The sequence below is a fragment of the Macrobrachium rosenbergii genome, chromosome 29 (assembly GCF_040412425.1).
Source record: "Macrobrachium rosenbergii isolate ZJJX-2024 chromosome 29, ASM4041242v1, whole genome shotgun sequence".
Classification (NCBI taxonomy): Eukaryota; Metazoa; Arthropoda; class Malacostraca; order Decapoda; family Palaemonidae; genus Macrobrachium; species Macrobrachium rosenbergii.
Window position 1 is genome coordinate 12,830,669 of NC_089769.1, and position 18,915 is coordinate 12,849,583.

Below are 18,915 nucleotides of genomic sequence, written 5' to 3' on the forward strand. Positions count from 1 at the left end.
CAGCGCCGTGCCATGTCTAAAGGAGGCTAAGGTTTCCAGAGCAGTCGCCTTATGAATAATATTATTTAGTTTGTGTAAGTGCCTCTCTAATTTTAGGATATTATAGATTTTTGTAGTTAAAAAAAGTCTGTAAATGGGAGCTCATCAGCTTAAAAGATTGTCTGTACTGTCATTTTCTGAACGGTAACTTATAATAAGGGGGTAAATGAATTATGTTTTGTCCACATACAGTACAGTAGATTGTATATACTGATATATATATATATATATATATATATATATATATATATATATATATATATATATATATATATATATATATATATATATATATATGTATATGTATGTATATATGTGTGTGTGTGTGTGTGTGTGTGTGTGTGTGTGTGCTGCGTGTATGTGGACAAATGGGACGTACAAAATATGTGATTCCATTTCATTAAAGTTACATTTCCGAATAACCCACCACGGGCATTCTCTTATAAGGCGATTTCCCCTTTACAGACCACTTTTCTGCTGCTAAATATCGTAGTTTAGGAGAAAATGACTGTATTTGTATGTTATGTTAATTTTTTTTATATGCAGTGCATTCTCGTTTGATTTTATTACCAATGAATAATTTCCTTTTATATTTGTCATCCATGCAATTTCATGCATTTCCTTTTCAACGAAAACTTTTGTACTTTTTTATATGGTCTTTCTTGCTTTAGATCTTTTCCTAGAAAGCTTTATTCGAATGAGAGCATTACGTTTCTCACCAGTTCACGTTATTATTTTTGATCAGTAGCCTTTTCCGCCAAATACCAATAATAACCCAAAAATTCATATATACATATATATAGTATAAATGTATACTATATATATATTATTTGATCGGCGTTGCAGGGAGTTAGGAGCCTCTGTGAACTTTCGCCACTCGTGTCTTGCTTGTTTGCTGTCTTTCAGTCTCCACTCATCTCAAGCCTCTCGTCTTTTAGGTCTCATCCAAGTATGTCTGGATTTTCCAACTTTTCTGATGCCTCTCTCTCTCTCTCTCTCTCTCTCTCTCTCTCTCTCTCTCTCTCTCTCTCTCTCTCTCTCTCTCTGTGCATTATATATACAGGCGTGTGTGTATGTTGATGTATGTATGTACTGTATATATGCATGTATATATATAGATACAATGTATATATATGTATATATATATATATATTTGTGTGTACGCGTGCATGTATGCATGCATGTATGAATATATGTACGTTAACCTTGGCTACGTAGAAAAGATGAATTACAAATGAAGATGTGCATGCATATGCATGTGCGTCGTTTTTCATCTAAATCCTGCAAGATTCGGCACGGATAGAATGAAATATTTGACGTGTCCTGCTTTGAATCCTCGACCTTTGACCTTTCGGCGTCGCGTGAATGGGACATGGAACTGCGACTGGGGAGGCGAGTGGGTGTCCTCTTTCCAATAGGTGCCTCTCACCACCGCTCCATCTCGAAGGACGGTTTTTGGGGGTAGTGTTGGACACTGGTGCCTTCTAATTGTTAGGGTATATCAGAATGGGAGGCTTTTTGAAGACTTGTACGAATCAGGACGTGGGTTTGGGTGTCATCATAGAAGGGCCTCTGGTATGGTAATGTTATGGAGCTTTAGAGGGGACTTTGGCAAGGCCCTCGGGAGGGTATGACTCCGGTGGGACCTCGGGTAGGGAATGGCTCGCCTAGGGGACCTCTCGTTCTCTCACTGCAAGTCAATACTCGTTACCTGTTTTCATCCGCACACGACTAAAGCCCGGGGACATTATCATTTAGTTCTCTTTCCATGTTTCAATTCGTTGGCTTTTTCGAACGGGGAAACAATCTTTGGTTAAGAAAAGGCCACCGTTATGACTTTCATATTTTTCCTTTTCCTTTTTATGATCTGTTTTCCATTTTTGTTTATCGGTGCTGTTAGTTTGAGCTGTATATTGATTTAATTTGTTTTTTCCAATAGATTTTTTCCATATATTCCTGTTGGTACTCCGTCTGTGTGTGGATTTGTTATTCATTTTTATCACAGTACTATTATTTCGGTGTTTTGATAAACCCCCTACTCCGTTATTGATGTATGTTATGTCCTTATTAACGGCACCATATATTTCCTTATTATCGCCACCATGAAACTTTTTTTTTTTTTTTTTAAATTAATCAAAACTCTATCCATCGGCGCAAGCGCTTCAAGACACCCTTGGTGGCTCTGCATGGCGCTTAATCTGACATTATTAAACAGATGCTCATTGCGCTGGGGAATCCTCGCAGACACCGAAGTCCCGGATTTCATTATGCCAAGGACAGTGAAAGGAGACGTTGATTGCGAGGGTGAGGATTGGGCTTTGCTCGTTGGGGCTGTTTTTTCGGTATTTTATTTTATTTTGATATCTCTTTGTTTGTTAACTTCGGAGCGCTTTAAGGATGCTGAGATCGACGAAGGTGAGGTTCATTGAATCAAGAGCAATTTGTGATTGTGTATATACAAGAAATATAATTGAATTGTACATTATATCTATCTATCCACCCATCTCTCTCTCCCTCTCTCTCTCTCTCTCTCTCTCTCTCTCTTTGCGCGCGCGCACACACACACACACACATATATATATGTATATATATAGCTATATTCGTATATGAAAAATTAGAATTGGATTTTTTTATAAGAACTTTGTAATTTAATTTAAAAAATCTAATTACCAGGCCTGGCCTAAGAAGGTAATTGGATATTCTTGAAGTGGGTGAATAGATGAGAGGATTTTTGATGGAAGCAGATTCGTGTCTTCGAATTTCATCCAAGCAGTGAATACATCCCTGGATAATTCAGCGCTAAAAGAACAGGGTGTAAGAAGTAAACGAAAATGCTTGTGAATAAAAGTGTTTGTATACAAGGTGATTTATATCTTAGTGCTTAAAATGGTCCATAAATTTTAGATACACTGGGAAACGGCCTGTTTACACAAAACGTCTGTTCTGGAACAAACTAAGCCAACTTAACATAAAAATTGTGATTACTCACAGCTCCGTATTTTACTGTGGTGATTAACCCGATTGGTTTCAGCATTTGACATTTGACATGAATTTCGTGTTCATTTATTAATTCCTTCTTTAAAATGGAGTTTTTCACGTTACTTCTGTATCATATCAGGCTTCCCCGGCCAACGTGGTCGGTTTTTCATCACAAACGTGCCCGAGCTCGAGAGATATTGTAGGGTTATATGTTGTGAAAACAGATCATTCACATTCACTATTAATCCCTGATCCCCTTTATCTGCCGAGAGCGACCAGATTCGCCGAACAGTAGCACCAATATTCTGTAAATGCGCCTCGCTGTCGGACTTCTCAGTTCCAGAGGTCCATTATTCCTCAGTTCCAGAGGTCCTTTATTCCTCAGTTCCAGAGGTCCTCTATTCCTCAGTTCCAGAGGTCCTTTATTCCTCAGTTCCAGAGGTCCTCTATTCCTCAGTTCCAGAGGTCCTTTATTCCTCAGTTCCAGAGGTCCTCTATTCCTCAGTCCCAGAGGTCCTTTATTCCTCAGTTCCAGAGGTCCTCTATTCCTCAGTTCCAGAGGTCCTCTATTCCTCAGTTCCAGAGGTCCTTTATTCCTCAGTTCCAGAGGTCCTCTATTCCTCAGTTCCAGAGGTCCTTTATTCCTCAGTTCCGGAGGTCCTTTATTCCTCACACTGTTGGACTGTGGAACAGTCTCCCAGAGGATGTCATGCAATTGCAACTTCAGAAGGTCAATCGAAAATGCAATGCATTACTACCCTAATACTATTCTTCTTGCATTTTGATGCATTTTCATTTATCTACTTATTAATTTTTTTTATTGTTTTTTAGTAAATGGTTTCTCTACTATCTGTATTTCCTTTACTTCATCTTACGACTTCTAATGAACACAAATTCTTTGGAAGCTTGAATTTCAAGTTGATGTCCCCTGTGGGCTTGTTCCGTATGAATAGGTTTCATCTCCTGAATAATAATAATAATAATAATAATAATAATAATAATAATAATAATAATAATAATAATAATAATATAATAATAATAAATAAGAGAGAGACTGTTTCTGAAGTAGAGAATCGGTGGACTACTTATGCTCAGACACGATATGAAATAATCAGTAAAGTACTTCAGAAATGTGGTCAAATTTCTGTGTTGAATTGATAAGGGAGAAAGGTTTTAGTTTTTCATTTTGTTTATTTTTATGTTTTGAAGGAGAGTTTGTCATGTACAGGCGACCAGTAGACTGAAGTTTCGATCTGGCTTCTTAACGTCAGAGTATGAATACCAGTATTCCCTCTGTGAGGAGTACAGTACAAGTGCATATAAGACGTGGCAGTTCGTTCACATCCGCTCTCTGCCAAATCAGATTAGTGTGGCTTTTTGACCTTTCCTGGTTCCCCTTCTTAAAGGTTAAGCATCTAGCAAGGAGGTTTACTTAAATCCTTTTATTAGATGAAAGTTATACGATGTTGTGTAAGCCACAGGAATAATGGGATTGAATTTTGTAACTAACCAGGTGATAAGACAAAGCATTTTTAATGTGTAAGACCGAAAAAAGAAAAAAACTTAAAATTTGATGGGTCCTGTTTCACAGTTTTTACCGGTCAAGAGGAACAGCAGCCATTGCCTAAAAGATATTTGGGTGTATGCAAAATGGTAAGACCAATTTTATTCTCCAAAATTCCTTTGGTGTGACACCCCAACCGCGCATGGCAGTCCGATGACACATTACACTTGACTGATCTTAGTCCTTTGTGTTATGTTGCTTGCTTAGGCTTCCGAAAGACTCTTTGTTTATGCTTACGAAGGACTATTTTTTAATGCTTACGAAGTACTTTGTTTATGCTTACGAAGGACTCTTTGTTTATACTTACGAAGGACTGTTTTTTTATGCTAACGAAAGACTTTGTTTATACTTACTCAATACTGTATTCATAATGAAATGCTATACGGTCACGCTTATGAAAGACTGTTTGTTTATGCTTACGAAAGACTTTGTTTATGCTTATTTGCTTATGAAGGACTGTTTGTTTATGCTTACGAAAGACTTTATACTTACGAAGGATTTTTTTATACGTACGAAAGGCTTTGTTTATACTTACGCAAGACCCTATCTTTATGCTTGCGAAAGATTGTTTGTTAATGCTTACAGAAGATTGTTTGTTAATACATACGAAAAACTGTATGTGTTCTTAATGAAAGATTATACGGTCATGCTTACGAAAGACTGTTTGTTTATGCTTACAAAAGATTGTTTGTTTATACTAACGAAAGACTGTTTGTTTATGCGTACAAAAGATTGCTTGTTTATGCTTATGAAAGACTGTTTGTTTATGCTTACAAAAGATTGTTTGTTTATGCTTACGAAAGACTGTTTGTTTATGCTTACAAAAGACTGCATTCTCAGTGAAAGACTGTACGGTTATGTTGATGAAAGACTGTTTGTTTATGCTTACGAAAGACTGACTGTTTATGCTTACGAAAGGCTTACGGAAGACTGCATTCTCAATGAAAGACTACGGTTATGCTTATGAAAGACTGTTTGTTCATGCCTACGAAAGACTGTTTGTTTATGCTTACGAAAGACTGCATTCTCAGTGAAAGACTGTACGGTTATGTTGATGAAAGACTGTTTGTTCATGCTTACGAAAGACTGTTTGTGTATGCTTACGAAAGACTGTTTGTTTGAGAAAGCGGATCCAGAAGTTGTTGTTACCCCTCACAGTTTTCAGAAAGTGTTTAGGATGATGCTGGTAGCCTCCTGCTAATCTCCATCCTAGTAGAGACCCACGACAGTCGACCAACTAACGAGCAACACAGACACGGTGGTTTTTAATGGAATGTGCCTAGAATTATCTGTCACGTTCCTGTGTGTGTAAATAATGTAATAGTTTAGAAGCTCAGTGACGAAGACACTGATTGAAGCTCATTAAATAATGATTGTTGAATTACCTGTGCCGGAACAGCTGACGTGTTTGCGAAGAGAGTCGGTCTTATACATATAAGTAATCGTTCTTGACGTTTTCTTTGTCTAGGTTTTTTTATGCTTTTTCTTGAATATATGTATTTGTTAGGTACTGCAGTTGCGTGTGTATACCAGTCCTATATATATATATATATATATATATATATATATATATATATATATATATATATATATATATATATATATATATATATATATATATGTGTGTGTCTATGAAATGAACGCAAGGGATCGTGTTTCACAGGAATAAATTTCTGACTCACATCGGGGTCGAACCCCGGTCCTACAAGTGAGAGTCTTGTGCGGAGGAATTGCTAACGCCCTGGACTCTCAGGTGAAGGCCGGGGTTCGGTCCCGATGTGAGTCAAATTGATATATATATATATATATATATATATATATATATATATATATATATATATATATATATATATATATATATATGTTAACCATTTGCCTCCTCTCATAATAGGGGTGGATCAGATATTATTAACCTTCTGGTTCTCAGCAAATCATTTAGATTAAGTTGCTAGCTTAGTATCCCTCTTCGCCCTGTCAGGGAACCATTAAGGCCGACTAACTGCAGTAATTATATGGTACAGGGCACTGTATATAATTTTACAGTGTAGTGCTATATATGAATGTGTGTGTGTATGTGTGTGTGCAAACTGTAATATTTTAGACAATTGATTATGTTGTTTTCACATTACGATATCTTTCAGCACCAAATAAGGTCAGATTCAGTTGTACGGTCGGTATTTGAAATAGCTGTAATGTAATTATTTAGAATATAGAAAGAGGCATTTGTTAATAATATGTAAACATATGGGTTGAATTGCAAAACGGTCTTTTGTTTGCTTGATAGGAGTCGAATTTGGTGAGTGCTTCCTAACAAGAGGTATTTAACGTGGTTTGGACAGAATCAAATCGATGGCGACAGATAAGATAAGGTGTGTTTATATATGTATATATATATATATATATATATATATATATATATATATATATATATATATATGTGTGTGTGTGTGTGTGTGTGTGTGTGTGTGTGTGTGTGTGTGTGTGTTTGTAAGAAATTTTCGAGGGAAAAAATTATTTGAATCACTGTAAAAGGGAAAGCTATTTACCATTTGAGGCTTCGTTGTTTAGAATTTCTGCACTGTTACCCCTAGACTTGTGTGATTATTCAAGTGTCGTTGGTTAATTAACACTAACGAGATTTCCTATTGAATAGTTATCCTCTCGCGTTCCTTTATTTAAGGCACATTTTCCAACACATTTTCCTATTGATCGGGTTAAATAATAATCACGAAGTTGCCTGTTGCATCAGTCAACGAATAAAATGGTTTTGTTGAGGTTTACAGGAACATGACTGAATTAAATTTCTGTGTTTTGACTAATGGGGACTTTTTATTCTGTACACTTGTTATAGATAGCTGCTGTGCAGACTAAGCATATATAGTACTATATTGTTGCCATATTGCCATCTCAATAAGATAACCTTGGAATCCACGCTTGTTGCTACATCATTTGTGTGTTAAATCAATATGATGGTATTGAATAGATCACAGACATGCGGGTTAGACGCGAAAGAATTCGAAGTCCTGAATAGCTGCTATTTTGGTTGTTTCATTGTGATGCTATTGCAGCCTTTTATTGTTCATTCTGATCGGATTTTTCTTCCCCGACATCATCGGGCAGCGATTGTAAAACCAAAGGTACAGTAAGTCGTGTTGTTCTGTCACGCACAACACACGATCGCCACGTTCAGAAGAGGGACGTGTAAGGTCGTTCGTTTTATAAGGGAACTATTTTGGTCTTATCGTAAATTTCGCAAAATTGTTTTGTCTCTACCATGATTTTTATAGATTTGTGGTTCTCAAGTGAATTATTCTTGCTCATTATTTCTTATCTGGTACTTATTATGCTGTGACACGTGAACTCTTGTTTTTGCAATTCTTAGGACGCCAGTCGTATAGTGTACTTGACAGTTTATCTCAACAGAGATATTGTTTAAAGTAAATTTTCGTGTCAAACGAGTGAGTGGGTGATTATCATATCTGCTTATCGATGAGTAACGAGAGATATCACTTCTGCCTCCTGCAAATGTATAGTAATAAAAGCCGAGGTTATCAGTGGCGATAAGGAAATAAAAAGTGGCCTTGCCCTACTGAAGTATTGCTGTATAGCCTCGTTTAACGTTAGTGTCTCGCTGGCTGTGTGGCGGACAAGATGAAATCTCTTATCGATCCGTTTTGCTCGAATTTTTTTATAGTTTACTGAAGGGGTAATGGATCGAATACAGTTCATAATTTCTTCTTGTAAGAAGGATCGTGTGTGGGTTACAAGTGATTAATGAATCTTAAGTAATTTTGAGGGTACTTAGTGAGAAAAACGGATTTCTGGAGCGTGAGGTGTTCTATCAATAGTGACTTCGTTATCGGTTGTCTGATAACTTGGAGTGAATGATTTCCCATGGCTTGAACAGTGTCTCTTTGATGATTGTGATTAGTCATGAATTACTGATAAGTAATTTCACACAAATTGTTTTTATGGTTTACTTTTTAGTGTTGTTAATACAGTTTGGACGTTCCCTGTAACCCGACGTTTCTTTAAAGTTACAGAGTAAGCTTTAAGATATAAGTTAATTACGTGGACATTTTAAAGGCATAATTTTTAAAATGTGATCATTTCATGAAGCCACAACTTATGATATTTTCCGTAAAGGAAAGGAGAAAACATTTTGCCATAATTTCCTCCACCTCTCGCACAGTTTTTATTTAAGTTTCGGTCACTTGCGTACTAGCTCCGTGAACGATAGACACTGAAAAAAAAACAAGCCCAGCCACTTGCTATGATTGTTGTTCTTCGCCATCGGATGTTTTCCAGGCGAATTTTTGTGTTCAGTGAAACATCGAAACCACTCCAGTATCTGAGACATTTTAAGGACGCCTACTGCTGTACACATGGATTGCTTGTTTCAGTGTGAGTATTAGTGCGGAGCTTGTTCTTGTTGTGTGATGCTCTTCTTCTCGTTTGCTCTTTTATTTTGTTGTGTTGTGTAGCTCTGAAACTCAGTTGCGGGCATTTTTATGGTTTGTGATATGGCATTCGCTTCTCTCTCTCTCTCTCTCTCTCTCTCTCTCTCTCTCTCTCTCTCTCTCTCTTTTGCTGTCGAGGCAGCATTCAGGTAAATCTCTCTCCTTGCTGTTAAGGCAACATTCTGGTAAATCTCTCTCTCTCTCTCTCTCTCTCTCTCTCTCTCTCTCTCTCTCTCTCTCTCTCTCTCTCTCTCTCTCTCTCCTGCTGTTAATGAAACATTCTGGTAAATCTCTCTCTCTCTCTCTCTCTCTCTCTCTCTCTCTCTCTCTCTCTCTCTCTCTCTCTCTCTCTCTCTCTCTCTCTCTCTGCTGTCAAGGCAGCATTCAGACAAATCCTCTCTGTCTCTCTCTCTCTCTCCCCCTGCTGTTAAGGCAACATTCTGGTAAATCTCTCTCTCTCTCTCTCTCTCTCTCTCTCTCTCTCTCTCTCTCTCTCTCTCTCTCTCTCTCTCTCTCAAGAGTTATGGGAAATGTAATTGCCAAGAAAGAACGGTGGCCCTAATCGATATCATCTAGATTTGATCTTAATGACCAGAAAAGCGTAATGATGTATTTCGCAGGTGTTCCGTAGGCTGACCTACATCTGTTCCGTACAAGGTTGCTAGACGACTAGTTTTCAGCTGTGCATTTTATGGAAATTATGTTTAATGACAGTGTGTCCTTAGACGCGTGCCTGTAATAACATCAATTATATATAATATATATATATATATATATATATATATATATATATATATATAAATATATGTATATATATATACTGTATATATACGTATATACTGTACATATACTGTATATACACACATATATACGTATATAAATTATATATATATATATATATATATATATATACTGTATATATATATACACGTATATACGTATATATACATATATATACTCATATATACACATATATCAAACATGCATACATACACATATACGCACATAAATATATATTATATATAATACACACACATGCATACATAATGCACTCACATGTATATGTGTGTATGTGTAGAATCTGCTTCGTCACCTTTACCAGATATATATATATATATGTATTTTGAATAATTTTTTTAAACATCCATTACTACCACCTTTGAGTTGGAACGCAAATGAACAAATGGAGAAACCACAACTCCCCTTCTAGGATTCGAACCCCTTGCATGATAGGTTAGGGTGAGGTTAACCCAAACCGCTTCGCCACAAAGAAAGATGAAAGTCTGTTTCTGCTCATACATACATTCATATACCTGTGGACTTCTGATATATTTTGCTAGAGCGGAAATAGATGCACTGACCGCTGTAACAGTGTTTTTGCGTCTGTTGCTTGGTAGGCATTATATATATATATATATATATATATATATATATATATATATATATATATATATATATATATATATATGTATATATATATGTATATATATATATATATATATATATATATATACATGAATCATGGTGGTGATAAACATTCATTCATATATACAGTATGTAATATATATATATATATATATATATATATATATATATATATATATATATATATATATATATATTAATGGTGTAGATTTGTGTGTGCTTTTAATATCAACAGTGTGATGCTTGATCTGTTCCAACTGGAACAAAATATATTCCTCGGTCTTGTGTATGTGAGCAAAAATAAATTTATTTTCATCTATATGGCAAAGTTGTTTAAAAGTACCCTCACCCTAAGATACCGTGCGTGGGTTCGAATCCCAGTACTGGAGTTTGGATTTCTTCAAGTGTTCTTCATTTTGATTCTGCGGGCGCTTAACTGCACGTTGAATGAAAGAATGTGGCAGAGACTGTTGTGTTGGTGTTTCTGTGGAATACCCCCTGTTACGGGAAATGGCGTAATGCTGAGAAAAGGGTGTGTGTCTGTTTGTAAATTATGTAGAATTCTAATATATATTGCTAGAGCTGGAATAGATGTGTCCTTACTACTGTAGCAGTGTTTTTGTGTGTCTTGCTTGTTTGGCATATATGTATATATGTATATATATATATATATATATATATATATATATATATATATATATATATATATATGTGTATATGTATATATAATATATATACATACATATACATATATACATACATATATATATATATATATATATATATATATATATATATATTTATATATATATATATATATATATATACATACATGTGTGTGTATGTGCGTGTATTTTTAACATGTATACGTGGGGTGGGTCTGTTCCACATGTAGCAAAATATATTCCTCATTCTTACGTATTTATGAGCAGAAATAGATTTATATTCATCTAAATGGCAAAGTACTTTAACGTACCCTCACCCTAAGCTACCGTGCGTGGGTTCGAATCCCAGCCTGGCGTTAGGGTTTGTTCAGTTCTTCACTTTGATTCAGTGGGCGGTAAAGTTTGCAAGTACAAGTACCATTAAACACCCACGATATACAAAACAAACCAGCAATGCATGACTCAACGGAAAGGGATGAAGGAAAATAGATACCACTAGAATTTCTCTTCGCAGAATTGCGAAATGACAGGTTGTACACCGCTGATGAAAATCTCTCGCGTGTCGAAATAGCCGTCGCGAGCGTACGCCGCGGAAAAGATAGATGTAAGGTTCTGAAAGAGACGGTGTACCAAGGAAATGATTGTGGTAAGACGAGTGCCGTAATAGGATTGCTGTTGCGAAATTCGATGCTTGCTGGCCGGTTTTAATACCAACTTTCCTTTTCATGTTCTTTGCTTGGCTCTGGGGGTGTGTTGTTCTGACACCCTTTCATTGTTGCATTGTCGGTTTATCATTATAATGTTTATTTCTTTTCGCATGCTTAAATTTTTGTTGGATTATTTTTTTATTATAGGATTAAATCTTTTATAGTAATGGAAAAACCTCGTATTACTAATTTTCAGATGTGTTACAAATCTGGCCTCTCTGAATTTGGATGTTGTGGTGTGTTGTTAACTTAGAGAGCTGAATTGTTTATAATCTGCGAAATGGTACAACTTATTGGATCTGCTTGCGGTGTTGAAGTTTCATTGAAATACAGTAATTAAATACATAACACACACACACACACACACACACACACATATATATATATATATATATATATATATATATATATATATATATATATATATTTATATATATATATATATATATATATATATATATATATATATATATATATATATATATTGTTTATGTGTGTATATATGCATACATGTGCGTGTGGGTGTATGTATAAGTATTTGTATGTATCCTCGAACAGGTAGATATTTTAGATACCTATATAATTATTATAGCAAAAATGAATTGGATCGTCATTAATGAACATTGCTCTTTGCTCAGTTGCTTTCCATCATCCAAATGATTGATGACCTTTTTGCTGTCAGGTAGCTTGGAAGCACAAACATGGTCTTGACAGAAGTGTTACCCTGATTTCTGAGTTTTTTTAGGTGAACCATTTTTGAATTCCTAACCTGTGTAAGTCAGTGGTTCTCAACCGGGGGGGAATTTCCCCCTTGGGGAATTGTGACCAAAGAATTTAATATATGCATATTATTTGGAATGCACCTTTAGAGGCAGACAGTTTTGGGAAGGGGGAGGGGAGGATGACATTCTGACATATGGTGAAAGGATGCAAGGACCAAAAAAAAAAAAAAAAAAAAAAATTGAGAGCCACTGGTGTAAGTAGTGATGTATTTGATATTGATTACTTAGGAAGTATATTTGTTTTATAATCTGTTCATTTTTAAGCAGTATGACGATGTAATGTCGCTGTAAACTCCTCCGTTAATTTTTTTTTGTGATATAAATAAAATTTTATCTGGTATTGTTAATGTTTGTTTGAGATATATATATATATATATATATATATATATATATATATATATATATATATATATATATATATATATATATATATATATTATATATATATTGTGTGTGTGTATAGTAGTTAAGAATTTTGTGTTGACATCTTTATCAGTGACACATCTGATATTACCTCCGTCGGTAGCGTTATCACCTCCGTCAGTGTATGTGTTCGTGTTGAAAGATATCTTGAACGGATCTTAATGGCAGTTGGTGAAAACATCCGTTGATGGACCGCTTCCATTAGATTAATATTTGGTAAATACTGATGAAGATCTGATGATTCACTACAAATAAATGCCAGCTCTTCATCGGCATCTATAAACTTTATCATATTAGCTAGACATTCTGTGAATGCTTCAACGAACTTTGGCATTTTCGATTTATTTTGTTTGAAAAGACTCACACACTTTATTCGCAAAGACACATAGACAGACACTTTGTCCGAAAATCCAGACAGACACTTGGTAAGACACAGACACTATGTTAGAAAAGACGCAGACAGAAACTTTGCTAGAAAACTCACAGACAGACACGGGCAAAAGCAAACATGTTATCAGATGGGCTGTTTTTGACCCTGGTTTGTGCTCTTTGAGTGATTGATAAAGATTTGGCTATATGTCGCCATCCAGCCATATTATAAAAACATCCAAAACCGGTGTCTCCAAAGCGGTTGACACTAACCTCCAGGTGTTGATGGGACAATCTTCGGGGGTCTAAATTCCTGGGGTGTCAAGAGGAGGTCGATTAAAGGCGGGTGGGGGAGGGGGTGTCCTTGGAAATTTTTCGGGTCCTAGGCTGATAGCTGTATAAGAAATAAAAGTACAAAAAGTAAAGGAGTGCAACTTCATTAACACACTCCTGATTTGCATATAATTGGACTTTATATTAATTGTACTTGCATGTTCTGCTTATTTGAACTTAATGAGGATAATAGAGTTTTAATAATTTAGAGTTTTAATCATTTATCAATACCTGGAGTAGCAAGACCTTTTTAACGACTGTTTCCACGTGCATGAGTTGACATGCCTCTTCAGAACTCGTGTTTTCTTTTTATAATTCGCATTGATATACATCATTATTATTTTAGTCATGCAACATTCGAATGTATTTTAGCATAGCATGAGCAGCAACATTGTAAGTGTCCTGGCCACGTCATTTTCCGTACTACGACACAAATGAACCGCATCTTGAAACGGTAATGAAGGAACAAAACAAAGGAATTTCTAACTCAGTGTTGAATTTATCTAATATTAATGTTATGTTATTTTGAGTATTTATTTATCTTTTAACATGTGGGAGTGGTTTTAGGATCAACGACTTGATTGTCTAAAGGGACTAGTCGTCATCCATTGCAGCCCCGTAAGTTGTTGAACCAAATTTAGTTACGACAGTTTGAAGTACATATACCATGCCTTCATTATTACTAGAAAAATTATTTACTGTTGAGTAGCCTCTTTACCGATTGTTCTTGGTGTGTTTATCAAGTTTTACATGAAATCGAACGAGGGCAGGTATCTGAGTGCCCAAAGTGAGAGAGAGAGAGAGAGAGAGAGAGAGAGAGAGAGAGAGAGAGAGAGAGAGAGAGAGAGAGAGAGTGTGTGTGTTGCCAGGGACAACTGTCGTATGTTTGTTGTCTTTATTTTACACTTTTTAAGTCACACTTTAGTATTACATTCGTTCTGATTTCCATACATCTGTCAATTCTGGTAATGTTAGTCTCATTAGGAAAGATAGCAATTGCAGAAAAGAAGTTTTGTTTGGCCTTTTATATACAATTTTACTTCTTTGTAATTCAGATGTTCATGGGAAGGCTTTTTAGGCCATAGGTGAAAGCAGTTATCTCTCATCACCTTTGCACCACACAATACTAGAACCGGTCTTTCCAAGAGTAAGTTAAAAATGCTTTTTGGTATCTTCTTTAAACCTCTCAGTTAATGAGAGAGAGAGAGAGAGAGAGAGAGAGAGAGAGAGAGAGAGAGAGAGAGAGAGAGAGAGAGAGAGAGAGAGAGAGGTTGTTGTAATTATTGCATCTAGAATCGCTGGAAACTTTTCCTCTTCCCCCAGTAGAGTTACATTTCCCTGAGGTTCGTCGTCTTGTGTTAATGACACAAGTTGCTTTAATGTCACGATTTTTCCCCCAAAAGGAGACCCTTGAGAGAGCTGGCGACCTTTTGAATGCATTTTAACATTTCATTTCCTGGTTGGATTTTTTTTTGGGGGGGTGGCGGGGGGCTCTTTGACGTTTTCATATTCATGATCTTTTAGTTCCGAATGGATTTAAATGAGTCGGGAAGCAAAGGATTTGGGCTGAGGAGATTTCTCCGTCCCAAAAAGCGAATAGATGAAACGAAATTCCCGGTCACGACTAACATTTTTAACTTCGTTGATTATTAATGAAATGTACATAAATCATCGGCTACTTTTGAGAATGTTACCTATACATTTTTTTTTTGTAAAGAACAGCTACCAACTTTTATATATATATATATATATATATATATATATATATAAATATAAATATATATATATATATATATATATATATATATATATATATATATATTATGTATGTATATAAATAAATAAAGATAAAATCCACGAAGGAAACTGAAACACTGGAGTACTAAGTAAAGGACTAGAAGTCGAAAGGCCTTGCAGCACTCCATTGTTTCTCTTTCCTTCGTGGATTTTGTCTTTATTTATATATTCATCACGTTCCATATTTTCGTGATTCAGTTATATACACACGCACACATTATATATATATATATATATATATATATATATATATATATATATATATATATATATATATATATATATATATATATATATATATATATATATATATATATATATATATATATATATATATATATATATATATATATATGTTGAATTTAGGTGTTGTACTTCAGCTCTTATCAATTTTTCATTTCCCTCAGGTGTCAGTTATTCCCACGGTAAAGGGAATTCGATATTATTAAACAATATTTGTGGCTTAATTGTCGTGAATATAAATGGTCACGCTTTTATAAGTGACAAAAAGTCCTAATTAACCAAATGTTACAAACTGACCCACCAGCTATAATGATGGGGTGAAATAAATATATATATATATATATATATATATATATATATATATATATATATATATATATATATATATATGTATATATATATATGTATTTATATATATACACATATATATACAAATACATATAATTATATATATGTATATATGCATACATATATACATATAGAAAGTATATGTATATGTAAATATATAATATATATATATATATATATATATATATATATATATATATATATATATATATATTTATCTGTGTGTGTGTGTGTGTGTACGTGGGTGTGTGTATGTATTATTCCATGTTACGACTTTCGGTCTCTCACGATGTTGTATCCAGCGTCATTGAAAGATGGATCAGTGTCAACGGAGATTTATCGAGTCATTTTATGCGTTGTCAGAAGCCGTTGGGTCATCTGTCTTTCTCGGGGTCTCTTGTATATCGTGGGTCTGTTTACTTTTCTTTTTCTTTTTTTTTAAAGATGACCTTTTTTCTCATTTTTTTTTTCATTTCAGCTTATGTGCTGGTTCAGTTGTGACCAAGGGTATTGTTTGGTTGTTGATGATGATGGCAGTTACAGTGGTGATAGTGTTTGTAATTTTTTTGGAGCTAATTTATTTACAGTGATCATGAAGATGGTGGCATTTATTATTATTATTATTATTATTATTATTATTATTATTATTATTATTATTATTATTATTATTACAGTAACAATGTTATCTTTAACAATCACAATATTTGAAGGCATTCGGAGAGGATAGAAGTGTTCGTGGCGTATGTGTTTCAATATTGTTGGATTAATTCTGCGGATGAATTGTCATCGGTTTCATGTGGTTTGTTTTCCATTTTTTTTTTTTTTTATTTTGACGCCTAGAATGACGAGAGGAACAAGGTCGTGTGCTGATTCAGAGAGAGAGAATCAGAACTTAGGAAGAAGTGATAGGCCCTTTTCTTATTATAGGGAAAATTTTAACTAGTCGTGCTGACCAGAGAATTCTAAGGCATGTCGTTAGTAGGAAGCAATTTTATATACCGAACCTGATAGCTTTATATTTACATATATATAATATATAAATTATATTATATATATATATATATATATATATATATATATATATATATATATATATATATATATATATATATATGTATATATTTATTTATTTATTTATACACACACTTGGATTATAGTAAAAGTCATATATACATGTACTGTATGTATGTATGTATGTATGTATACTGTTGCTTTACTCTTGATACTTGGGCCTAATTAGCTACATGAAGTACACTTATTGCACTTGTGTTTTGAAAACACGCCAGGAATGAAGTTGAATTTACTAATTCGATGGTTATAAATGAATGTCTCGGGAAGAGAGAGAGAGAGAGAGAGAGAGAGAGAGAGAGAGAGAGAGAGAGAGAGAGAGAGAGAGAGAAACTTATACAGCTGAAATATATAACTTTTTATGATATTTTCTATTTTTCCCACGCCAATCTGTCCGTCTGCCTGGGACTGGCAGTCAGATTTTGTTGAGATGTAATTATGAATTTAAGTGTTAATGCGTAATTATAATTCTTAATTATTTTTTCGCTTACCTCCATGCGGTTTGAATCCCATGAAATTAGGAAGTAAAAGGATTTTATGTGGCTGCTCACATAGAAAGAGAGTTCTTTAAACGTCCCTTGATGTTCAGTCAGCCGGGCAACTGGCTCTGTTCTGTCCAACGTAAGCTCAGTTGCTCCTGAGGAAAGTTTTCTGTTGATTGCATTCGTAATTTTCCTGTCTGCAAAACTCTCTTTGTAAGTATATGTGCAAGTGTTATGTGCAAGTTGTTCTTCCATTGTTCTCCATATCCTAACGCTTTGCCTTTGGCCTAAATCTTATGTTCTTATCCTCTTCATTGTTCTCCATAAGGTTTGTTAAAATCCAAATCTAAGCTATAAAGAAGACATAAGTAATCTGAAACATGTTTCAGTGATCTGAAACATTTCGAATAACTTTCCGAAACCTGCTTCACCCACATAGCCTACCTCCTATCGAGACTAACGATGTTGCCAGACTCGTTAAGCCTTTTGAAAGTTCAAAGTTTCCAATCTGGATGCATAAGATTTCTCGTAAATCCTTATTACAAATTCAGCGCTCACGTGATTGGATTCAGTTAGAATTGAGTTGGGTGGATGAGAGAGATAGATAGGTAGAAAGATAGATAGGGTTTGAAGCCATCTTTGTTTGTTGTCTGTTATTATTACAGTAGAGGTTTCCTTTTATAACCTCTCAGAGGATTATTTCGAAATTACGTAAAATTGATAGATGAGAGAACTAGAGAGATGAATTACAGCGTATCATTACCTTTTGACGTTGCGGTAACTTGAGGTTTACTCGTAATTGACCTGTTGGTTTTGTTCCTACTCGATTCTTTGTTTGCAAAGGTTATGCGTGTTGGTTTATTGTAGACATTTGTTTATTGGTTTTAGCATGGATTATTAATTTCTTTATCGTATTTATTCCGAAGCGTTGGATATATATATATATATATATATATATATATATATATATATATATATATATATATATATATATATATATATATATATATATATGTATGTGTGTCTGTGTGTGTGTACTTATATGTTTTCCGTACACCCTTTCCCCTTAGGAGGGGTGGTCTCAGAAAGGTTGCTAGCCCCACGCCCTTTCTTGACCCCTGATAAATGCAAGCAACATTTAAATGCAATCATTTCTGGAAAGCAGTTAAGAAATATTTTTCATACCGGATTAGAGATCTTGATTAAAAAAATTAATATACATATTCTTTTA

General features: G+C 34.6%; 1 protein-coding gene across 4 annotated transcripts in view; it reads left to right on the top strand.

The window, feature by feature from the left end:
• The window catches only part of stmA (Protein EFR3 homolog stmA), a 170,961-nt gene that overhangs the window by 7,731 nt on the left and 144,315 nt on the right, over positions 1 to 18,915 (top strand). The window contains exons 1-2 of one of the 4 annotated variants that reach the window (XM_067131055.1): positions 8,210 to 8,288; positions 8,620 to 8,986. The exons of 2 other annotated variants lie outside the window; for them this stretch is intronic. In XM_067131055.1, coding sequence (XP_066987156.1) covers positions 8,968 to 8,986 — 19 coding nt within the window. In that variant the 5' untranslated portion in view covers positions 8,210 to 8,288; positions 8,620 to 8,967. Of the gene's footprint in view, positions 1 to 8,209; positions 8,987 to 18,915 lie in introns of those variants that run through there. One more of the 4 variants, XM_067131054.1, reaches the window with a different exon arrangement.